The 26,475-nt window shown below is 44.2% G+C and overlaps 1 protein-coding gene across 1 annotated transcript in view; it reads left to right on the forward strand.

Moving 5' to 3' along the window:
• The window catches only part of CFAP95 (cilia and flagella associated protein 95), a 213,425-nt gene that overhangs the window by 102,796 nt on the left and 84,154 nt on the right, over positions 1–26,475 (forward strand). The window contains exon 5 of the mRNA XM_078677406.1: positions 14,615–14,675. Within this exon, the coding sequence (XP_078533532.1) occupies positions 14,615–14,675 (61 nt within the window). The remainder of the gene's footprint in view (positions 1–14,614; positions 14,676–26,475) is intronic.

The following is a 26,475-nucleotide window of genomic DNA, read 5'->3' on the forward strand; positions in this document are numbered from 1 at the left end:
TATAATTGATCTTTTCAAAAGCTGATGATCAATCCACTCTGTATTATTTAGGCCTCCCGGAAATTAATCACTATGTGATTCTCTGTACTTTGAAAGGCTATCTCCTCTTGTGTTACCTTATTAAAAAATGGTATAATTTCTACAAACCTTCAATATCACTACTATTGCTATACCACATGCCAGCTTTCCACGGAGTGATGGTATGATTACAAGCCATTAAGGCACTATTATGCCCCCACATACACAGCATACATTATTACTGCCTGTCCTTCCAACTACTGTCTGCTAGTACTGCCAACAAGCAACTGCACATGAATGGAAACCCTTTTCTAACATCCACATCTCCAGCATCATATTTTACGTCTCATTTCCTCTACACTTCTCCACTTCACAGTTTTTTAAACGCCTTTCCTATATGGTATTCCTCACTACCCACTCCCACACATTGTGTTGCATCTCTCATACATCACTGACTAACAAACAACTTGTGTAGCTATTGAGTTTAAACATCACAAATGTTGGAATGTTACTGCCCTAATCCAAATGAGTTCTCTGTCTCCTTTGGCACATAACATACATGATTAGTGTGCAAAAAGTCTTCTTTCATTACAGAACATTTTGACTCTTGTAGCCTACATCCATGCTTCATAGCTATTGCTGACACCTGGGATGATCTATTAGGCCCCACTACAACTTCTACCCTCCACACTGATCTTGCCACCTTCTGCCTAACTCCATGAAGCAACCACAAAGATGGAAGCATTTATATCCACCTCAATAAGTCACTTATGACTGTCTCTAGACAACCTCAATCACTTCCCCACTTCCTTACATATATCATTCTACATCTGTCTTCACCTCTTTCCAGGCCAACATCCCCCACTTGCAGAATTTCACTACGCTAAAGTATAGGAAACGTATTTTAAATATTTAACTTGAAAATAAAAATTGCAGATCTGCCCCCCCATGCGAGACTCTTTCTTGATGGAAAATACGCTCATTGGTTGACCTTCCCGCTCTCACACCATGTAATGCAACGTTGTTTATATTGCTGTCTTCTCTTTTTCTTTGTTCCTTGCAAGTTGTTTGTGTCTGTATTTGTAAAATTAATAAAAAGTTTAAAAAAAAAATAAAAAAATTGCAGATCTGTTTATATTAAATACAAACGTAAATTCATTGTATGTATTTATTTAAAATGTAGATCAAAATAAATAATGCTGCAGAACCCTTAACTTATTTTCAAATAAATCTTTAATAAAATTAAGATAATTTTTCTGAAGTTTAAATTAAAAAATACATTCTACCTAGAGACAAAACAAATTATGCATTAATAATCGTTAAAAGTGATCTATTGAATTAATGACAAATAATGTAGGAAAATTTGAATAAAAATTGTTACATTGATTTTTATATTAAAAGTAGTGTTAATATTTTATAATTAAATAATACATATGTTCTATTTTTATATTTTTAACTTTAAACTATAATATTTTTTTTAACTATTTGAAATAATTTTTATTTAATTTAACATTATTTCCTATGGATTTGATGTTATTTTCATGGCTCAATTATTCTGTATTGGTGGGTGTTGCAGCACCAGATGTTGGCTGTGTGTGGTGCTGGACTTACAATTTTTTTACGTAGTAACTTACACTCAGATTTTGTAAATAGCTGAATGTAGTAAACTTACTACACATTGTAAATTACTTTAAAGTGTAAGTTATCTTTGTGAATAAGGCCATAGATGTTAGTAGTAAATGTGGGATGGACACAGGGGAGTGACTGGAGAAAGGGATATACTGCTGCAAAAGGGGAGGGTATTAGGGAGGAGTAAGGATAAGTTTAGGGAGGGTTGAAGAGGGGTTTAGGGAAGGGCGTCGCCTACCCACAAAAGAGTAAATCCATTGTTATTTCCAAAATTGCTACTGCTGAAAAAAACAGTAGTAAGTTGGGCAATAAACATGACCAACCCGTGATACTGCAATACCATCCCACAGAAAATAATGTTTTAGTGAGTGTTTGTTCTCTTTTCATGTTTCCTGAAAACATATCAGTGCATGTGAGGTAACGTAGATTTTCAATATTGTATCTAGATACATCTTTTTTTAGACCAGCAATGTGCCAGGATAAGATGGTGATTACTGGACCACTTATACCATTTTTAGGTAGAGGTCATGCGGTTTTATTAAGACCTATCATTCAAAATCACGGAAATAGTCCTGTTCCATTTTCTTCTGTTCTACTTTTAAAATCAATATTTAGAAGAATTTTGCATTATTTAGCCTAAAAATATTTTTAATAATTTTTTCGAATGAAATACACTTTTTTTTAACTTTTCCCTATACTTTATCATAGGGATTCTACAAAATCGGGGCAGATACCACCAAGAAAAAAACACAAATCCATAGGAAGTAATTTACAATCCTAAGGACTCATATGAAGAAGCTAAACAGTATTTACATAATTTTGGGCTCTGCAGTGATACAGGTGACATACAAAGCAGAAGGTTCACTCTTCAGAACATCTGCTTCACTCAGGGAATTATGATATTGCTCAAAGAAACAAGGATGAAGAGCAAAATAATCTGAAAAAAATACACAATTTTAGGCCCTGAAATACTACAAACCATGAAAAACAGAAAGCAATCTTCACCTAAAGGTGCTACAAACCTTGCAAAATTCCTAAAACAATTATGAGAGTATGACTGTATATGAAGCCTAAAGCCACATCTATCCTAAATAAGTAGGTACATAGAAGTGATTAAGAATATCCTAGAAATGCTTCCTCTGTTGAGCAACAACTTTAAATTAAGACATATATTGCACAAGAATAAGAGATAGAGAAAACACAGACTGAGTGATAGTAACAAAATGTCTTCCTCCAAGAAATGTTCAAAGGTAATGTAACAATAAAAGGTGTATAATGAACACTGTTCAACCCTCCATCAGGTCACTAAAGTTGGTAGATGCATGTTGTCACTGATGTTTATCCTCTATGAGATACAAAGTTGTTTGATGTTTTTCTATAGTGTTACATGACAGAGCAATATCTGTAAAGTTATCTTGCGTTCTATTCTAGGGTTTTCCTACAGGTATAATTGGCTGCCAATACTGTTAATGATGATTAGTCAGGCTCTACCGGTCCTAATTTGCAGGTGGATGCTATGCTCTCAAATAAATGTAACACAAAAAAAATGATCAAGATTTAGGGCCATATGTATCATACAAATTCACATTCGCAAAGGCCGAAATTCGCAGAATTTCAGCCTTTGCGAATGCAAATTTGCTAAGTGGTATGTATTAGGAAAAATCTGGTGCAAAATAAGGAATCGCAAAATTTGCGATTCCTTATTTTGCAATTGCATTTAAGGAATCGCAAATTTTGCGATTCCTTAAATGCAATGTATGAAGGAAAAAAATGTAGCAAAATGCCCTTAAGGAATCGAAAATTACCACCAACTTCAAGTTGGTGGTAATTTGCGAATTTCTTGAAAAATGCCCATTTTTGCATTTTTCAAAGTGCCATGTGACGCACATACATGCCCTTAGGACATGTGCACCCATGCTTATTTCAGGGGTGCAACAGGGTGCACCCTTGAAATTATTCTCAATTTGCGATTAGCAAATTGCGAATCGCAAATTGAGAATAAATTCCCATTCCTTCCTATGGGCCTCCTGGCCCATAGAAATGAATGGGAAAGTATTCCTTAATTGCGAATTCGCAATCTGCGAATTCGCAATTAAGGAATATCAAGAAATTGTAAAAAAATTGTGATTTTCTTGATACAGAATCGCAAATTGGTACTTTGATACATATGGCCCTAAATGTATTAATGCCACCATTGTCGTGCAAATACTGCGCCTGATTTACAAAGGCAAACTTACACTTTTGTGTAAATTTACTACCTTTCAGTATTCACAAACAATTTGCGGATTCCTACAAATCTGCACTCGCTATACTTATGTGTGCGGAGGTCTGCACACATGGAGATTCCACAGTCAGGGTGGAGAACTTCTCACACATTAGTACATGGAGTGCAATATCATAAAAATTCACCGACTGTTTGTGAATACTGAAAAGTAGTTAACGTAAACAAAAGTGAATCAGGCCCATTATGTGTAATATGCTGCATCCGTCGCAGCACCGAGCATATGAATAGGGATAGCAAGATTTCAAAACTGTGTTTATAGTAAGCAATTGTTCACAATTTGGCAACAGCAGAATATTGTTTTGAATAACAAGGAAACATCTGAAGGGCAATGCATTTATAACATTTTCTAGATGAAGATACAACACGTTGCATTAGATATGTCTTACAGTACAGGTCAAAGTTATGAAAAAAACATGGCACAGTATAAACACAATGTTAAAGAGTGCATTCTCCATTAATTCACTGAAAATAAAAGGCAAAAATAAGTCTGGACACAGGGTATAACAGGCTATGGCAGATACTTTGTATACCCTTTGGTTGGGATTCTTCAAACTTGTAGGCAAGGCCGTCAGAAGTGTGGGGGGAGGGGCTGGCATAAGAGGAAGCTTTATGCCCCAGGACTACTGCTTCAGAGTGCAGCACAAGTTCAGCAACATTTATTTATAGATCTTTATTTGAAAGAAGGCATGCCATCTTCATTAATAAAGAGACATCTTAAATGAATTTACCACTTGATTGCGCCAGAATGCATGTTTTTTCTGATCATGGATCACATTTTTTAGTAACTAGTATCAGGTGCTTCTGGTATCTGGCAAAAATGGAAGGTGTGTCCAGAAGGGCTCCATTATGTTTTACTATTATGTATTAATTTTTTAAGCTTGGACCTGTAGAGCACTGACCATTGTGTCCTTGGCATGTATGCATGGATTTCATGATAGTGTCATATGAAATGTTCTGTTGTTACATGATGACCTATACTGTGCTGTTTTAATTGACATTGTTTTTATCTGATTTTATTTTATCTGTATTTATCTTTTATGGCTTTACTTTTGTATACCGAATGAAGCCTTACCTGATCAGATAAAATTTGGCTTATAATTCCAGATTGCAATAAAAAAAAAACTAACGTTTTTGATTCCCATTAAACCTCACACTCACTACACCTAAAAATGAAAAGGGTTCCCCAGCTCATTCAGAATACCAACAATACAGAGAAAACATAGGAATAGTTAACTTTCTGGAGCAGCATTCACAAAAAGACGAGGATTCTGAGCCAAGGGGTTATTTAGACACTGTGTATGTTCTGATTCTGAAATTTGTTTAGTTTAATAAAGTGCTGCTGGAGTGGCATTGAAGGAGTTTATGCATAATGGTAGCTTCCTGTCTTGTAATGAAATCATGCCTATATGTACAACCATGCTAATTTCTTCAGTATGTCTCTATAGTGCACTTCATAGTATACACTCTCAAATAACAACTTTTTCCACCTTGTGTTCCCCTGAAACAGGCTTATTGAAATTCAGCATATGTGGTGTTCCACTTAACCGTTATCTGATTTACTTCTTTGAATGATTTCCAATGGTGCGGTGTTTTTGTACTTTAATCAGCATAGAAGGGGATTCACCTAGCGTCGTAAAACATTGCACTCTGTTTCCTCACTCTATTAAAATGGCCCTTTTACCTTTGTACCCTGCTGTCCGATTAAAAACAATCCTGTGGTGCTGCTGTGGGCTATTTCTGAGTAGGTATGCTGTGTATCCTGTCAAATTGTATGTCTTTCGGTGGCGGCTCCTCCGCTGAGGCGGACAAGCGTTGCCCCACTTGCAAAAAGCAAAAATAAAATGATAATAATGCAATGTTATAATCATTTAATTTTTTGTACTGCAGCAGTTTGTTTTTTAGTACTGGGCAGTGCGGGGCTGTTCTATGTCATGGGGAGGAGTGGTTGATGCACCATAAGTGGGCATGACTGTTTGGCAGTCTGTCTTGGACAGGCCAAACCATCACACTTTAGTATTTCTCCACCCGGCTGTGTTGTACGGCCGAGTGGAGCACTGTCCCAAACTCCAAGTCCCAGTCTGAGTGGCGAACAACGCCGTTCAGACCAATCATGGCACTGCTGTCACACTGGTGACAGCAGTATTGTGATTGGCTAGAGGAGCTTGTGTGCATCCTGCTTCCAAGTAGCCAGGAGGTGAGTGAAATTATATATTTTTTCTGCCCCCTCGCCCCTTGCCCCATGCGTACTATTCAGTAGCAGCCTCCACTGATGTCTTCAAATGCCCTTTAGTTTTGAAATACCTTTGGGATAATCTGTTAAACAAATGCTTGACATTCCCTTTATTTGTCCCATCCAGAAGCCCTAACTGGTGCCCTTTGTATCCCAAGGAGAATTCTTCATGTTTCCTTTTCATTGTGGCCAGAAGCACCATGATCACAGATTATTCCCCCTTTCTGATAGATACATCTGCCGTGTGGATTCCTCACCTTGTGAATATCCCCTTGCGTCAGCAACATTCGGAAATTCTTTTCGTAGCCTTGCGCCGACGTGGACTTGGACGTCACAGAGACACGGCCTCGCACGCGACTCCGCTGACGTCACCGACGCCTATAACAGGCCCACGCCGGCGTGATGACATCAGTTTCCTTTTTTCCGCGTCGTCGACGCTAACGGTTATCGGGAATCTCAGTAGCCAACTGATACTTTGTTGTCTATTTGTTGCCATTTTCTGCTTCTCTGTATCCTGTCTCTTCGACGATGTCTTCAAAGAAGACCGGTTTCAAGCCCTGCAGGGAATGCGGTAAAATGATGTCCATTACCGACCCACACAGCGACTGCATCTGGTGCTTGAGCTCGGACCATGATATGGATGATTGTTCTTCGTGTAAGAAGATGAACCCGAAGGCCCTGAGGGAGAGAGAGGCGAAGCTCCTGGTGGCTAAGCTGAAAGCTGGAAAGGGGAAATCGTCGAGATCTCGTTCTCGAAGGGCGAGGTCGAGGTCAAGATCGAGGTCGAGGTCTGGATCTCGAGGGAGGTCATCTTCGAAGTCGGCTTCGGATCATGTTTCAAAGAAGAAGAAACATAAGAAGAGGAGACATGAGTCCCGACATCGTTCCGGTAAGGAGTCGGGGTCGAGGTCGAGGTCACCGAAGAAGGTGCGTTCGAAGGTGGTGACTCTTGATGTTTCGGAACCAGAACCTGAAGGTGAGGCCTCTCCATCGGAGTCGCGGGTGCGATCTCCGACTCCGTCTCCGAATCCGTCTCCGGCGCCGTCCCCGGCCCGAGAAGAGGAAGAGGTTCGAGAGGATGTGGATTCCGCGCCTATCGATGAGCCGAATCCGAGGACTCCTCAAGGCCAGCCTGAGGGTTTTCAACCACCCTTTCCAACCCCAGGCCAGGACCCATCTGCGTTTCTCAACGCAATGTATGGCGTCTTTTCAAGGGCGTGGTACCCCTCTGGTGCACCTTCGGGTCCCATGGGTCCTCTGGCTTTTAGTTTAGGAGTTCCTCACTCCTATCCTCCGGCTCCGTTTATGCCTTACATGCCGGCTCCGACGCCGCCTTGGCATTTTCCGCCTCCACCGAAGCCATCGACGCCGGTCCCGACGTCGCCTGCTCCGAGTCGGCCTCGAACACATCCCTCCAAGCCATCGAGTTCGATTCCGACGTCGATCCCGAATCCGTCGGAGTCGGTGGTGGATCCGGTTGCAAAACGTGTCAAGGTGAGATCCAGAAGGGAGGCTCAACGCCTGTTGGAAGAAAGGAGGTACTTAGATTCACATTCTGATTTGGAAGAAGGTGAATTGGATGAGGACTGTTTTGAGGAGTTGGCAGACGCAGGAAGCCTGGATTTCTCTCCAGAGTGGGAGTTGCCCTCAGGCTCTAGTACGCCTTCTAAGGATGTTCAACCCTATCATTTAGTTATGAGGAAGGCTGCTGATCTCCTTAAATTGACTTTGCCGACTGCGGAATTTAAATCTAATATTCTGACTGAAGTCTTGCATTCTCCAAGTTCAGTGGTGGAACCTCTTCTTCCTTTTAATGATGCTCTGACAGAGCCCATTTTAGAGGTATGGAAGAAACCGTTGTCGGCTTCTGCTGTTTCTAAGAGTGTAGCCAGGAGGTACAGGGTTGCCCCTGAGGACCCTGCCTTTTTGACCTCTCACCCTTCACCGGAGAGCTTAGTGATTCAGGCTGCATGTTCCAAGAAGAACGTTAGTGCTTTTCCCCAGGTTCCTTGTGAAAGGGAGGCAAAGAAGCAGGATCAGGTGGCAAAGAAGACCTTCTCCTCTGCCAGTATGGCTTTGAAGTCAACAAATGCCACTTGTCTGATGGGGAGGTATATGCATGCACTTATGGACTCTTTGCGTGTTCTTGCTCCAAAGGTTCCTGATGCCAGCAGGAAGGACTTTGAGGAAGTGATCTCTGACGCTCAGGCAGCAGCTCGCCAGGTCATTCAGAGTGGTCTGGATACTGCAGACTCTGTGGCGCGCATCATGGGCACTGCTGTCTCTACTAGGAGGTCCGCCTGGTTGAAATCCTCGGACTTTTCGGCGGATGTTCAGGCTACATTGTTAGATCTTCCCTTCGATGGTTCTGGCCTCTTTGGGAAGAAAGCTGATGCGGCCCTTGAGAGGTTTAAGGATAGTAGGACGACTGCCAAGTCTTTAGGTCTTCAGATAAGAGGTTCTCCGACTGGCAGAAGATTCAGGGGTTTTGGTCGCTCTTCCTTTCGGAATTTCCGGCAAGGCCAGCAGCAGCAGCAGCAACAGCAGCAGCAGCAAAATTCCTTATAGAGGTCATATAGGGGAAAGCAGAGAGCACGTCCTCGTGGACGCCAGGCCTCTTCCTCCTCCACTTCCTCCAACCCCCCTGCCCCTGAGAAGCAGCCCTAGATCCGCCATTCAGGATCATGTGGGTCCGGTTGGGGGCCGGCTTACCCATTTTCTACAGGATTGGGAATCGGTTACATCAGATCTTTGGGTTCTCAATCTTGTGGAAAATGGGTATGCCCTTCCCTTTCGGGAATTCCCTCCCAATTCCCCTCCTTGTCAGGGGTATTGCACCGAGGAACATCTGTCACTTCTGCAGGAGGAAGTGTTGACTCTGATAAGGAAGGGTGCGATAGAGGTGGTCCCAGAGCAGGAAAGGGGTCAGGGATGCTACTCCCGGTATTTCCTGATTCCAAAAAAGGATGGCAGACTTCGTCCAATCCTGGATCTCAGGATCTTGAATCTCTATCTGAAACAGGAGAAATTCAAGATGCTCACCCTTGCTCAGGTTCTTCAAGCGCTGAAAGAAGAAGACTGGATGGTGTCGCTCGACTTGCAGGATGCTTACTTTCACATCCCAATCCTGAAGTCGCACAGGAGGTATCTCCGTTTTACGGTGGGATCGCAGCACTACCAGTTTGCGGTCCTTCCGTTTGGACTAACTACTGCGCCTCGAGTCTTCACCAAGGTGATGGCAGTGGTGGCGGCGCATCTCAGGAGATCAGGGATTCCAGTATTCCCTTATTTGGACGACTGGCTGATCAAAACAGAGTCGTCAGAGAGAGTGCTCCATCATCTGCGAGAGACAACCCAGTTGTTGTACTGGTTGGGTTTTTCAATAAACGTGCCCAAGTCTCACCTGGTGCCCTCCCAGCGCAACCTGTTCATAGGTGCTGTACTGGACACAACTGTATGTCATGCATTCCCTCCTCCTCAAAGGATTCGCGACATACAGGAGATGATTCCTTTATTTTACAATGGAGCGGTCATTCCAGTCCTGAAGGTCCTTCGCCTGCTCGGTCTGTTGGCTTCATGCATTCTGTTGGTCAACCATGCGCGCTGGCACATGAGGGCGCTCCAGTGGTGCCTCCGCAGGGTGTGGTATCAGCACAACGGAGATCTCAGGGAGTCAGTGAGGATCTCCAGAGAAGCTGCGGATCTGTCTTGGTGGGGCGTGGAAGGCAACCTGTCTCAAGGAAAACCTTTCCAACTGCCTCCATCGGTGGCCACTGTGATAACGGATGCATCCACTCTCGGGTGGGGTGCTCATCTGGGGGATCTGGAGGTCAAGGGCTTTTGGTCTCCAGAGGAAAGGTTACTTCACATCAACCTTCTAGAATTGCGGGCGATACGTTTAGCGCTCAAGGCCTTCCTCCCTTCCCTTCGCGGTCAGTCGGTTCAAGTCCTGACGGACAACACGACCGCAATGTGGTATATCAACAAGCAGGGAGGAGTAGGATCGCAGTGTCTCTGCAGAGAGGCTCTGCGTCTCTGGTCCTGGGTTCAGGACCATCAGATTTGTCTGATGGCGAATCATCTGGCCGGAGTGTTGAACGTTCATGCAGACAGTCTCAGTCGGCAGTTCTCTGCCGACCACGAGTGGAGGCTTCACCCGGTGGTGGTTCACGACATCTTTCAGATGTGGGGAACTCCTCGGGTGGACCTGTTCGCCACTTACGAGAATGCGCACTGCCTGTCATTCTGCAGTCTCCAGTATCCGATGCAAGGAGCCTTGGGGGACGCGTTTCAGTTGAGTTGGAGAGGTCAACTCCTTTACGCGTTTCCTCCCATACCCTTGATTCCTCGGGTTCTGAGGAAGATTCGCCAAGACCGGGCCCAAGTCATATTGGTCGCCCCGGACTGGCCAAGAAGGGTGTGGTATACAGATCTTCTCCACCTCTCCTCTCACCCGCCGCTCCGTCTCCCTCTCAGGGCAGACCTCCTCTCTCAGATGGAGGGGCAGGTTCTACACCCCCACCTCCAGACATTGCACCTTCATGCCTGGAGATTGAACGGGGCAACCTGAATTCCTTTTCCCTCCCGCCTGACGTTGTGGATGTTATCTTGTCAGCCAGGCGTGACTCCACTAAGTCCATCTATTCTTATAGATGGTCGAAATTTGTCACGTGGTGTGGGGAAAGGTCTATTGACCCTTTGAAATCCCATTTGTCTAATGTTCTCCAGTTTGCCCTTTCTCTGGCGCAGCAGGGGCTTGCGGTTGCCACGGTGAAGGGTTACCTTTCAGCGCTGTCGGCATTTCTCTGTTTGCCTGACCAGCCTTCTCTTTTCAAGTCTCCTGTGGTGTTAAGGTTTTTGAAGGGCCTCTCTAATAAGTTCCCTCCTTCACCTTTTATTGTGCCTCAGTGGGATTTAAATCTTGTATTGACCTTTTTGATGGGTGCTCCCTTTGAGCCTCTTCACAAATGTCCCATGAGGTTTCTTACCCTTAAGACAGTCTTCCTCGTTGCAATAACCTCGGCAAGGAGGGTTAGTGAGCTTCAAAGCTCTTAGTTTCAAGCCCCCTTTCTTGACCATTTATGCTGATCGAATGGTTCTCAGCACCAGGGCTGCTTTTCTGCCTAAGGTGGTTACTCCCTTCCACCTAGGGCAGTCCATTACTTTACCTACCTTCTATCCTCCCCCTCACCCTTCTAAGGAGGAGGAGAGACTGCACCGTCTGGACCCTAAGAGGGCGGTGTCCTTTTACTTGGACAGATCCAAGGACTTTCGTTTGGAAGACCAGCTCTTCGTTGGATTTGCTGGCTGCAAGAAAGGAAGAGCGGTCCATAAAAGAACTTTATCGAGATGGATCGTCCTCTGCATAAAGATCTGCTACTCTTTGGCCGGTAAGGCACCACCAGAGGGTATAAGGGCTCATTCTACTAGAGCTAAGTCTTCAACCTCAGCATTGGCTAGAGGTGTACCTGTTGAGGATATTTGTAGGGCGGCAACTTGGTCTTCCCTCCACACTTTCGCGAAGCATTACTGCTTGGATTCCGAAGTGAGGAGGGACGATCACTTTGCTCGCTCTGTCCTTCAGGATTTCCTGGTTTAGAAGAGTGGACACCCTCCTCCGGGAGTGGGGACTGCTGTGGGACTCTATTCACAAGGTGAGGAATCCACACGGCAGATGTATCTATCAGAAGAACAAGTTACTTACCTTCGGTAACGCTTTTTCTGGTAGATACAATATCTGCCTGTGGATTCCTCACTGACCCACCCGCCTCCCCGTTGTCCACTCTTCTATGCCAGAGTTACTGTAATGTAATTATTTTGTTGTCAAGGAGATGTTTCAACTGCTTTCCTGCATTTGCTTTACACTGTGTGTTTTGCCTTGACTATTGTGTACTGTGTATATTATGTATATATCTGCTGTCATTGGTCCGTCCGTGTGCCTCGGTGGCACGGAAAAAAGGGCGGAACTGATGTCATCACGCCGGTGTGGGCCTGTTATAGGCGTCGGTGACGTCAGCGGAGTCGCGTGCGAGGCCGTGTCTCTGTGACGTCCAAGTCCACGTCGGCGCGAGGCTACGAAAAGAATTTCCGAATGTTGCTGACGCAAGGGGATATTCACAAGGTGAGGAATCCACAGGCAGATATTGTATCTACCAGAAAAAGCGTTACCGAAGGTAAGTAACTTGTTCTTTTGTGACATTTCTAGAAGAGTACTAGAAACAGTCAATATGTCATATTTCCACTATACGACTTGTTTGTTGCACTTCAAAAATCAGCTGTTTCTATTAAATGCTGTTTGAACTGTCTGCAAAGGGTTCACCTGCTACCACTTTACTTGTATGGTCTATCCCACCACCTCCACTCTGGGTCATGTCGGCACAGCTGTGTATAATCCAACTTCTTTGCCACTCTTCCATTCCACCACCCTCGTGTCTCCTACTAGACATGAATAATGTGGTTCTGTCTGTTAGCCCCTGACTGGCATGCACATATTAAAGCAGTCAGTCTAAAAAATGGCCATTTCACAGAATTTATGAGATGCTAGAGCGTGCGGCCTCCAATGCTGATAATTTCATGTACTGCAAATATTTACATTGCATCTGATTCAATGCATGTATAACATTTCACATTCAATACAAGACTGGCTGGAAAAACACATGAATGCTAGTGGGAGCACTCCAGGCTGCAATATTATGCCCCCTACATGTGTTAAATGTTTCTCCTCCCAACAGCTCTGCCATCTCAACCCTCCCCCATACTGTGGTGATCAATGGCAGACACTTTTATGTCTGCAACTTGACACTTCCAGCTCCTTCAGCCTCTATCTCACCAGAGCTACTGCCCTGTGGAAGACCAATCCCACTGGCTCACCAACCACCCTGGCACGCAAGTCTAATCAAGTGCCAGGCATCTATACGTGGGAGCAGACAAGTATGCATGGATCCCTTTGGGATGCATCTCAGGTGGGTGAGGCACCTCTGAGCCTGTAACTTTCCAACAGTCCCAGGGGGAAGCAGACCAAGACACCACCTCAGTCCCTTTGCTCCACCTGACAGAAGGTGCTCACTGCAAGCAGCATGTGATCAGGTCAAGCAGTGACCTAGCACTACAGAAAGCAAAGCGTTGGTTACAGGGCGCTTCTGCACCACTAGACTTCCTGTTTCATTAGTGGGCAAACATTACACTCTTCTGGTGACAACACTGATTTGTAGTAATTTACCTAGATTTTTAAGTTCCTTGTCAAATATGAATTGTTATTAATTAGTTCTTAATTTGTAAACAAATATGTGCTAGGGCCCTCATCTAGGGGCCAGTGCGGCTTTCACCACCTATTGCCCCTTCCAGCGCTGCCAACCCTCCTTCAAGTGTGATTATTCAGATTATTCCAGGCTCCCAAATGTATAAAAATGGCTGTGATGGCAGGAGTTAGTCATTTGTAATGTGTGTTGAATTAATAAACAACTGTTGTTGTGCTCATCTCTAAATTAGAGAGACAGCGCCTCCATGTGGTAGACTGTCATAAGGGCTGGTGTTGGCAATTAAGTGCTGGTGTCGAGCACCCTAATCCACCACCTCAAATTAAGCACTCTTAATATTTAATGCCGGCTACGTATGTTTTCCTTCTCACACATTAACACATACATTTGCAGCCTTACAATATTACTGCATAGATGCAACCTGAGGTAGGCTTCATCCTGTCTTCTATGCTTGTATGTTTAAAACGTTCAAGCTGCGATTACAACATTTATGGGATTCCATCGTCAGTATTCCTGCACCTGTAAGTACTAATACCGCAGGTTTTGTACTTCTAGGGCAAGGGATCACCAGCCTGTTGTGAAATCCCCTTAGGGGACAGGTGAATGACTTTGAAAATCGGTATTTCCATATGAAATCCCAGATTATACTCCTCAATTGTGGGATGTGTGCCACACATTTCACCAACTTTTAGCAGGAGAAATGCTTACCGTAGTGAAGGGAGCATAAGGAATGCAGTATTCTCACCTTGTCATACACAAATAGGGCGTAAACTCAGTTTTTGGTCAAATCGGGAATTAAACAGCCCTTTGGAATATGCTTCTGATTCTACGATCCCAATTATTTGCCTTATTACAACCAATGGGTGTGAAATTACTGCAAATTTAAAAATAGGAAATAATATTTGTAAACTTTTTCTACCTATGTTTTCACAATTAAAGGTGCACAATCAATATGCAATATGTACTCTTGTGTTATATGCATGGAAAAAATTTCTGTACTTTTATGACGAATGTTTCGACCACCTAATGCACTCTAAGGGTTTATGTATAGTTGATTTTGGTAATGATACCACATTTACAGTCCTACTAAATAGCAAAACTGCAGCAGCAAGTGCTGCATATAAAACACGTTGTTTTTTGTTAATTTATTGTAGCCTGTTTTCTTATGGAGTAAATTGTTCCAAATGTGCCTTTTAGGTACCTGAAAACAACATACAATGACGCGTATGTGCCTCCATGTTGCTATATACCAACCTTGGTAAGTATAGAAGTAGATCATTACGGGTTTACAATTTGTTTTATTGTTAAAATGCTCCTGGATGATTTATTTTGCTCCTATGAAATGTGGATCGGGGTAAAAATGTTCTATATACAATAATTGTCTTTTTTAATGTCATGGCTATTTCTGTCATTGTGTTCTTCAAGATTACATTCATGTCTGTTCAAGAGAGTTTAAAATGTTGGGTCACAAAGGATATAGTCTGCCAGTTGCATGCAGGTTTTTCCGGTACTGGTCAACACCCCTTCTTTCTGTGAACAGATGTACAGTGGCGGCCGGCATGGTTTGTGGGTGGCGGGACAGGTGCGGTTGCGCGGGGGTGTTTAGGTTGCGAGGGAGGGCCGGGGGAACAGTAAAAAATAAAACAAATAAGAAATACTTACATTGCTGCGCTGGTCCTGCATCTGTGCTCCTGCTCTCCGAGGCACAGGAAGCACATAAAAGTCTCCCCAGACCAATTAAAATGCTGCAATGCAACGTTGTGATTGGTTTTGAGCATCCTAGTTCGACTCTCAACCAGGGAATGGGGACCTGGGCTTGTTCTCCATGCAGGCTGTAATGCAGCCTGCATGGAGAACAGGGAAAGTGTGCATGACTGGTTAATCATTGCTCACTTAGGAGTGGGCAAACCACTCCTTCCCTGCCCTACTCCGAGAGCAGAGCAGCGCCGCCCACCCACCCGCAAAAGCAACAAGAAACATAAAATGATACTGACTCAAAGTTATTATCATTTTATGTTTTCTTTGCAATGCATTGCTTAAAATCCTTCGGGCGACGCTCCTCCGCCATAGCGAAGGTGCCGCCTCTGCAGATGTATGCCCAGTTCTGCAATTTTCGTCTTCATCATTGTTGTTCTTCTTCTTGTTACGTATGTCTCTCAAAGAGAGCCATTAGCATGAATAACTGGATTCTGAAACTGGTTCTTCACTGCAATGACGTAGCAACAAGGACACAACAAAAGTTGTCCATATTGAATATCAAGCAGTTGTAGGAAATCCACGTCTGTACGTAGCTGACCAATGGAGCTAGTGTTGCTGACTCTCGCCGGCGACGCAATAAATTTGGATGCCCTTGGCTCCGCGCAGCGGACGCGCCGAAGGAACGCCTAAGGAAAGCCCGTCTGCGCCCGTCAGCGTCCCGGAAGCGGACGGGTGTTGTTGGGTGGGGGGTTGTAGCTATCTATTCAGCGGGTAAGATGTTTAGGTATACTTCGGCCGAGCTTATTACACTTAGGGGAAAGGCCGGTAACTGCTGTACTGTATTCCCCAGACGTCCCAAAGGCAACAGGTGCTGCTCTAGCTGTGGTTGGCTACTTGACAATGGCTCCATTTGGATCCCTAATATTATGCCTAACAAGATTACTTGCTTACTTCTCAATACTCGGTCTTTCAGCAAGCATCCGTTAGATCTATTTAACTTACTATCTGAGATTAAACCCATCTGTCTCTTTTTAACCGAGACGTGGTTGGGCGACTGCTCGGGCCCTGATATTGCCACTGCGCTCCCTCCCAATTACGTCATTTTTAGGAAGGATAGGGCCAGTGGCAGGGGCGGAGGAGTTGCTATGGTGGTGGACAAGCGCTTTGCTGGTTCTATCATCCCTACGAATGATATCCAGGGAGCCGAGGCTTTGGGATTTTTTCTATCACTGTCACCCTATCAATCATGTACTGGATTACTGATTTATAGGCCGCCTGGTCCCATTGGCTCTTTCCACGAGGAGTTCATTATGTTATTTCATCCTTGTGCTTGAGATCGAAACATTGTTTGCTCTTGGGCGACTTTAATTTTCACATGGATGTGGCGGATGCGATAGACACTATTAAGATCCTTGATACTACCACCCCTTTGGGACTTATTCCTTATCTCTTTACCCTCACACACAATAAAGGCCACATATTAGATCAAGTCTTTTCCACTATCCCTATTGATACAACCATTCCAGTACCAGTCTTGTGGTCGGACCACTATCTGGTGAACTTCCAGATTACTCTTGGGAACAGAATATCTTCGAATGTCTATGGCCGCCATTCTCCGACTACACGAGCCTTCCACCGCGTATCTTCAGATATGCTGGCTCAGGCCCTGTTATCCTATCCCTGCCAGATGTCGGGTGATTTAGAGACCGATTTGGACCTCCTGCAAACATGGTTTGTCCAGCGTCTGGACAAATTAGCTCCCCCCCGACTGCTCGCAAAAACTTTTTCCAGGCATCAGCCCCTTGGTTTACTTCGGCATTGACCGAGAGGCGACGGCAATGTAAGAAAGCCGAGAGAGTGTGGCGCCGTCATTACGACCCACTATCTATAGAGGCCTATAGGGAATCCATTAAGTCGTATCACAGAGACATCTCCATGGAAAAAAAATCCTATTTTTCTAGAAGAATTGAGGCAGCCACTAATATCAGCAAAGAAATTTACTTCTTCCTCTTCGAGCACACCCAAATGCTCCCATTCGGAACTATGGGTTACTCAATTAACTGACTTCTTTGCCAGTAAAATTAAGAATATTCAGGCATCATTTTTGCCTTCTGGTGTTGTCGCAGCTCCCCGTATTACTTTTATCTCACCCCCCTTGGTCGCCGAAGGTCCCTCTCTGTCAAGTTTTCCTCCCCTCTCCTTCACGGCCTCTTTAAACTTTCTTACCAAACTGAAGTCTGGCTCTGAAGAACCGGGGTTTAACCCAGCGGCGTCAGGGGCACGCCTAAGATCTTCGAGTTCACCTGTCTTGGTATTCACAGACATGAAATACTTCTGGATGGCATCAGAGACCAAGTTTATTAGCTGCAGCTAGTAACAGTAATCCTAGAAATACAACACGGTGTAAATTCTCAGAAGACTGCTCATTTTACTAAGGCGAGACGTCTCCTTTTATACCCAATATTCACATTATAAATGTACACCCACTGCACAAAATTCTAGCCAATAAGATACATTTTCAAACAAAGTATCACATAGCAAAAACTCAATTTACAGTTTCCCAACCCAAAAGTTAATAATTAGGAATGTCCCAAATTCAATCTCCACAAGCCGGACAAACCTATAATTGAAAGCATAACCCATGTAATGAAGAAACATAAAAAAAGAAACAGTAACAGATACTGAACAAGATAAGCACACGCAAGGATACTAAAAAGTTAACGATGTCCTGAACATTGATTGGCAATCTCAGATAAAAGATCGATCAGGGAAATTGGCTTTGCGAGGTCAGTTTCAGGTGAAGGGGTCAGTTTCTTACAGTTCATTTCAGAGTCAAAGAGAAACCTAGTTAATATATACATGAACTAAGAAGGCCAGGCCACTTCGTTTGCCAGGTTACCTTTACAGGCCTACCTGAGGGCAACACAAAATGGTGGCACAGAACAAAATGGAGTCAGACTCGAGAATTACAGAACCTCAGCCCTCCTTTTGCCATTACGTAGGCAATAACCTAAGACTCATGTTAATCTGAATCTAGTTCTATATCAATATTCATTAGGTCATCAACGTGTTGCTGTAGCATCATTTTATTATTCTCTACTTCCCTCGGAACAGATCTCCCAACACACATAGTAGCACAAAGACTATAAATGGCGGGACCACACTGGATGCAAAGACAACAAGAGAAAAGGATGGCTAAAACCATACCAAGGAATGTCAGAATCTTCCATCCCCACTTAGACAGCAGTCCCCAAAACCATCCCGTCAATGACCAGTCTCCTTCATCTACATGGATAGACTCAGAGATCTTATGCAACCTAGAGATGGCTTGGTATACTGTAGGGGCATTATCTGGTATGTAAACACAACAACTGGATCCAATCAATTTACATACTCCTCCTCGATCTGCAAGTATGATGTCTAATACCATACGATTCTGCAAAGTCATAAGGCAGTCCTCTTGAAGCTCAGCTGTAACGTTACTAAGAGCACCTGCTGTCTCATTAATAGTAGCTTCAATAACGCGGACAAGCTGTCGAATATGCCTACTATTGATCATAGGACCCCAAAAGGGCAGGAAGCCCTTGAAGAAATCTCCTACTTCATGTGCTGCAGTATCTTCCTGATTGAAGACACCTCTACCATATCTCGTTCTATGATAGTCTGAAGCAGTAGTGTATGTAGGGGGAAGCAAAAACGCCACATAACATGTTCCTGAAAAATCAGGTGGCAACCATGTGTAGGCTCTGTCATGACAAACAAAATATGTGCCTTTAGCTGGCACAAACGGTGGAGAAGTCCGGGATGAATAGACATAGGTTTGAGCACACACACTCTTACCTAGCTGAGCTATCGGATTCCGACCAGTACCTTGCAAACAAAAATGGCCTCGGTGGGGTACAATCCAAATAGGGGGAGACCTTTTTCATCTCTCCTTCTCTGTCAAGCTAGTACTATATCCAGTCACGTTCCAACAAACATAATCCTGCACCTCATCCTTAGGGATAGCATTATATGCATCAATATCTCGGATCATAGCTACTATTCCCCTTATCAAGGCATTATTGCTGGAGTTATCTTTAAGGGAACGTAAGGGGCGTACCTCATTTGCATAAATAAACAAGGTCTGTAAAGCCCACACAGACCCATGAAAAGAAAAAAGGCAAAACCAAATATGGCATACCTTTATCTGTCGTATGAGGCATAAGACCACAAACCCAACAATTAGTGGTATTTACTACTAACTGATGCTGATGCAACAACTGTATGAACGAGTTGTTGACAAATTCTGTTCTCCTTGTTTGCTCATGTTCAGGCAACGTATAAAACTGATGCAAAGAAACAGTAGTGAAAGAAAGCATAGGTTGAGAGGTGGGTGCAGAGGTCTGTTGTGTAACATAGACATTCCAACCCACACAAGCTAATGTGATACTTAAAAACATCAAAAAGCACAATATTATAAAACATTTGCTATATATCAATGTACAAAATCTTGTTTTAAGATCTATTCTCTTAACATCTCTTTCAGTTACAACAGACTCCATCCTCTAACGTGCTGCTCGCTGCAATTTTCCTTCTTCACTCAAGAGTGCGTCCAGGCGTCCTAGACGTCCCTAGAACCGCAGACCTTTCGTCAATACGCGGGCCTCCCCTTAAGTCTTATACCGCGACCCTGCAGCTGAACCCGGATGGTGACTCAAAATAGAAAAAGAAAAATAGTCTCTTGTCTGAAAGAGTGTAATTCACAAACAAATTCAAATTTTATTTGTCCTTTTTAGACCTTAAGTTGTATCGTTCTTTACCAGGCACAGTTTGATCCTGAAAGAGTGTCTCTGGATGCGTAGTATCAAGTCTCAAACATGGCGGCACAGCTTCTTGCAAGACTTCATTATCCGCACGTTCTGACTGAGTCCATTCCAGATGTGCATCGCTAAAAAGTACAAATCTTGGAACCCTTTCACTCTCGGAATCGGCAACACCTTCCCGGACCCACTTATCGTACGGTAAGGGCAAAGGTATCTTCTTGCAATGGGTACCATGTACCCAGTTTTTCTTGCCGAACACCTTAATAGCAGTCCGAGTTGATAACAGGACTTGGTGTGGACTGGTCCATCTTGGTTCCAAGTTCTTTGACATCTGAAAATTCCTAGTTAGAATCCAGTCGCCAGGTTGAATTGTGTGGCCTGCGTCTACAGAAACTGAAGGCAAAGTGTCATGGACCTGTTGGTGAAGAACATGCAATTTAGCAGTCAAATCATGTAAGTAGTCAACCAACATAGGGTACTCGATATCACTGTACTTCTTAGCCCTCGGCACACCCCAGACATTCGCGTCTAAAAACAATCTCGTATGGGCTAAGTCCAACGTGAGAATGTACTGTCGTTCTCGTGGACAAAAGTGCCAATGGTAAGGCATCGGGCCATGTAAGACCAGAGCTTGCTTGCACCTTGGCCAACTTCAGCTTCAGAGTGCCATTATAGCACTCGACCAGGCCTGCTGACTGGGGTGATTTGCAGCGTGAAATTTCTGTTTAATACCCAGACCCGCACATACTTTCTTCATAATCTGACCCACAAATTCACTTCCATTATCACTCCATACCATCCTCGGCAAGCCATATCTGGGAAAAAATTCTTTGAGCAAAACCTTGGCTGTAGACAAGGCAGTATTATCCTTTAGGGGGTAGGCCTCTATCCATCTGGAAAAGGCACAAACAACCACAAGGACATACTTCAAGTTATTGCATCTTTCCATATGAATGTAGTCTATCTGCAGCACCTCGAACAGATACGTTGGAGGAGCAAAATGACCCGCTGGAGTTGGCGTTCCCTTTCCAGGATTATGCATCAAGCAAATCATGCAGTGTTTAACCAAATTCTCAGCACACTTAGGAATTCCACCATTCTGCCATACCGGAGCCAACAACCTACATATCCCTTTTGAACTAATGTGAGCCAGTCCATGAGCCATAGTAACCACCGGGAGCACATATGCATCTGGCAACAACCAACGCCGGTGCTCTGACAACTCAACCCAACAGCCTGTTGAATCCAACATTCCCGTACTCTCTCTCCACATACTCAATTCTTTCTCAGTAGCTTCCGCCTGAATCATCTTCACACTTTCTGTTGTATCTTCACACATTCCTCCTTCCACAACCCATCTGGCAGGACCTGCAACGTACATCCGACTCGTCACATCTTTCGATGTTTCTCTCGCTACTTCATCTGCAAATGCATTCCCTCGACCCACATCATCCGTAACCTTCTTATGCGCACTACACTTTACTATCGCAATTTGGGTCGGCAAAGTAAGTGATTCAAGAAGTTCACTCACTAATTGTCCATGCTGAATTTTCGTACCATGGGAAGTAAGAAATCCTCTCTCTTTCCACAAACGACCAAAAGTGTGAGTCACGCCAAATGCATATTGGCTATCAGTAAAAACATTCACTCTCTTTCCTTTTGACAACACACACGCTCTAGTCAATGCTATCAACTCCGCTGCCTGTGCTGAATTCTGTGCAATACGTGCTGTTTCAACAATCGTATACAAAGTTGTGACAGCATATGCTGCAGTCGTCTCTCCATTCGGAAGCTTAAAGCATGAACCATCTACCCATAGGGTACCATCAGGATTCGAAAGAGGAGTATCTTTCAGATCAACTCTACCCTTCATTTCCTCCTCTGTCCAGAGAAAACAGTCATGCTGTTCCTGAGCATCTGTCTCTTCAAAAATTAGCAACAATGTAGCTGGATTCAATGTGTTGCACCGCTTGATATGCACATGACTAGCCAAAAGCGTCAACTCATAACCTGACAAACGTGCACTGGTAAGATGTTGAGTCTTTGTTCTGTTCAATAGGGTATCCACTGCATGTGGAACCATCACAATCAATGTATTATCCAATACCAAACCAGCAGACTGTCGAATAGAAACAGCCACTGCCGCTGTAGCTCTTAGACAACTAGGCAATGCCCTAGCTACCGGATCTAAAGTGGCTGAAAAATACGCACATGGGCGCTGCTTATCTCCAAATTGTTGCGTCAACACTGACAACGCACAACCTTCTCTCTCGTGTATATAAAGTGTAAAAGGTTTACTATAGTCGGGGGTACCCAACACCGGAGCAGAACACAATGCATCACGCAATTCAGAAAAACTCTTCTGACATTCTTCAGACCAAAGAAGAGGGTGTGGTGTGTCCTTAAGAGTAAGTGCCAACAAAGGTTTCGCTAACAAAGAAAAATTCGGAATCCACTGTCTACAATACGAGGTGATACCTAAGAAGGCACGCACCTCTCTCCGTGTGCATGGCACAGTCATTTGGGCAATCGCTTGAATACGCTTTGGGGTCAATCGTCTTCCCTCCTTCGACAAGAGATGACCTAAGTAGGTCACTTCTTGTCGGCAAAACTGCAACTTCGAAGGTGACACTTTATGATGAAGGTCAGACAAGTGTCGCAACAAAGAAAGAGTAACCTCTTTACAAATCCCTTCATCATCAGCAGCAACCAACAGATCATCAACATACTGGATAAGAGTAGCACCAGAAGGCAATGCAAAAGTATCAAGCTGAGTTTTCAAAGCCTGACTATAAATGGAGGGACACAATAACCTTGAGGAGCGCGTTTAAACCGGAAACTGCGACCTCCTAAAGAGAAGTCAAAAATATCCCTACTTTCCTCAGCAATTGGAATACTGAAGAAAGCGTTCTTCAGATCAATAACAGAAAACCAAGCAGCTGAGGCAGGGATCATAGTTAATAAAGCAGTAATGTCTGGGACAACAGGAAACTGTGGCACAACAATCTTATTGACCTCTCGAAGGTCAATCACAAACCGATACACAGGTGGCTGAGAAGAGTCAGTACGCTTAAGGACAGGCAGAACAGGACTATTACACACATTGCCTCTCGTTTCTTCAACCACACCTTTCTCAACCAAATCATAGATGATCGCTAAAAGAGCTCTTTCGCCATCACTGGAAATTTTGTACTGAGGAATGCGAGGTAATTTAGCATTCGACTTAAGGGTAACAACGTAAGGTGGAATCGGCAGGAGACCAACATCATTTGGACATGTAGCCCAAAGTGTATCAGGGAGAGAACGTAGTTCCAGTGGAAGGTGATCCTTAGACAGATACATCGGGGAAATCACTTTCTTACCCACTGTAAGATGTACTCCCAAAGGAGAACAATGTAATGTCGCATGCAACCTTTTCAATAAGTCCAAACCCAACAAATTCTCGCCACAGCCAGTCGTTAGAATAAGGAGAGCCTCCAACTCACAAGGACCAATAGAAAGGGGCAAAGGACAAGAAACCGGGCTACGAACTGGGGCGCCAGAAAATCCTACCGAAACATTAGTCAAGCCAGACAAGGGTGCGCCAGGGAGTTTAGAGTGCATGATAGAACTCTTTGCTGCACCAGTATCCAAAAGAAAAGGTTCTGCCACACCTGATGTAATCACTTCAACATAAGGTCCACTCTGGTCTACTGGAACTGACACTACTCCCTCCCTTTGTCCATGGCTGTCCTAACTATCATTAAAACCAGCACTCTCCCTTCCAACATATTAATCATCAGTATAGTACTGAGCGGACTGAACGGTCGGAACATTTTGTTGGTCAAAATAATTTATAGAATTCTGAGGGGAAAAGGAACGTTCATTCTGGGGAAACGTACCACGTCCCCTACCCCTACGTACTTGTTGGTAACCACCATGACCTCTCAGACCAGACATACCATTCGCACGCTGTAGCAAGATCGGACAACTATTCTTGAAGTGACCTTCCTCTTTACAATAAGCACACTGATCAGGGCCTAGCGAGAGTCGCGAAGCAAAAGACTCAGGCTTCTGCAACAGTTTCTGAAACTGTGGGGGTTGCTGAAACTGATGCTGATTAGGGCGAGGCAGATAAGCCTGCTGCAGAAGAACTTTCGTTTTTAATTGTCTAGTCTTCTTCTCTACTTTATCCTTCTCATCTTTATCTCTATTCTCATAGTATTGTGCAGTAGCCAATATCTGGGCTGAAGAAGAAACAGCCCATGAACTCTCAGAGTCCTTTAACTTATTAGAAAGTTCAGGAAGTAAATTACAGACAAACTTATCTACAAACAACCTATGGCCACCTTCTGTACTCATGTCCTGACCACTATGATCAATGAATGTTTCCTCGAACCTAGTGAAGAAATCAGACACACTCTCAACTTTCTTTTGTTTGCATGCTGCTAACTTGTCCCAATTCACCCGCAAAGGAGGCATCATAGTTTTCATTAAATTAATAATCCTACCAGGTAGCTCTGCAACTAAGGGTTCAGGTTTGGCACCTCCTACCTGTCGACCATCTGCAGCAGTAATATTAACCCATGTATCTCCTAACTCTGGCGCGTGGTCCTCATGATGGATCTTCGCCCACAAGGGTTGAGGAACTACATTACCCATCAACATATCTATGTCAGCTAAATTCATAACCCATGCATCAACTGTCTGAGACAACTCCTTGTAATAATTAGCAGGATTTTTACGGGGGTCAGGCAAGGTCTGCTTAAGAGCCAGGACCTCAGCTCTCTTCCAAGGGACATGCACCCACAGTCGCTGAAAATGAGATGGTGCAGCCGCAATACCATGACAGACTAATTTGCATACAGCCAGGTTCTGAAACTGGGATGGTGCAATGAGCTAAAAAACGGTGTTGGATCTAGCCCTGATCTCTTGACTGGGTGAGAGTATTCTGCTTAATTCAGAGACTCTGTCCCTCACCACCCCTTGTTGTAAATATTTTTGTCCACCCTACGCATGGAAGGGCATACTCAGACATGAGTCCCTTGCTCATTGCACCATCAGGATTCAAGCAAGCCGGGCCGAAGACGGCTGTAATGCCAGAAACCGGTCCCCGGAAGCTTGTTTCCTTCCCAGTGTAAGAATTGGCTTTTGTAGTCTGGTCTGCCCTGTTCCCATGATGCACTGGGCCAGGGACAGACTAATTTGCATACAGCCAGGTTCTGAAACTGGGATGGTGCAATGAGCTAAAAAACGGTGTTGGATCTAGCCCTGATCTCTTGACTGGGTGAGAGTATTCTGCTTAATTCAGAGACTCTGTCCCTCACCACCCCTTGTTGTAAATATTTTTGTCCACCCTAAGCGTGGAAGGGCATACTCAGACATGAGTCCCTTGCTCATTGCACCATCAGGATTCAAGCAAGCCGGGCCGAAGACGGCTGTAATGCCAGAAACCGGTCCCCGGAAGCTTGTTTCCTTCCCAGTGTAAGAATTGGCTTTTGTAGTCTGGTCTGCCCTGTTCCCATGATGCACTGGGCCAGGGACAGACTAATTTGCATACAGCCAGGTTCTGAAACTGGGATGGTGCAATGAGCTAAAAAACGGTGTTGGATCTAGCCCTGATCTCTTGACTGGGTGAGAGTATTCTGCTTAATTCAGAGACTCTGTCCCTCACCACCCCTTGTTGTAAATAGCAATACCATGAGCGGCATCAGCCAAAACTTCTTCTCTCCATACAGGGGGAACCTCTCTCATAGGATACTGCTTCACTTTTCTCCTAACAGAAGGGTCAGGTTCGAACAATAACTGAGGTGGAAGTCTAGACCTAAAAGTGAGTAGTGTCTCTACCGCTTCCTCAACATCGGAACCCACTATCATTCCTTTAGCAAATTCAGACTGAACATTAATCAATTCCAATGGAATTGAACTCAACTCATTATCTTCCCATTCCTGACGAAGGAAGGTACACATGACATCAAAAACATACCTTTGTTTTGGTGCCTCCCACTGTAGGAAGATATCCATAACCACTTGTGGACCGTACTTGGAGGCATTCGAAACCCATCTACGAGCAAGGAGATCTAACACTGCCCGCTCTTCGGGACCAGGAAGCTGACTACGTCTCTGCTTACGTTCAGAAACAGGGGTCATATTTAGTGACCCAAAGAGAGGAGATAAAAGACTAGTGACAGTCTCAGTCATTCGTTGCCGAGCAGAAGGAGAAGAAGTGGAAATGAGGACAGGAGACAAAGTGTTTTGAGGCAAGAGAGATGTAGGGACAGAAATAAGAGAAGTCGAAGATAAAGGAGTGTAAGGCAAAGAAGTTTGAGGCAAGGCTGGTGACAAAGCTGACGGCCCTGGAGGGGGCTGCGCCGCGGAAGGAAGAACCACCTGTGAAGCAACAGGTGTCGGAACAACAACAGAGGGTTGAACGACAACAAAGGGTGCAACAACTGGAAGTAACGGAGGTGCAGTAGCACCCTGCACATAAGGGGGTGGTAATCTCAGTAAATGTGACATCAAAGGATCCTTTTCAGGGTCTTCAGTCACATTTGAAAGGGGAGGTGGCAAAGCCGG

The sequence above is a fragment of the Lissotriton helveticus genome, chromosome 2_1, assembly GCF_964261635.1.
Source record: "Lissotriton helveticus chromosome 2_1, aLisHel1.1, whole genome shotgun sequence".
NCBI classification, from domain to species: domain Eukaryota; kingdom Metazoa; phylum Chordata; class Amphibia; order Caudata; family Salamandridae; genus Lissotriton; species Lissotriton helveticus.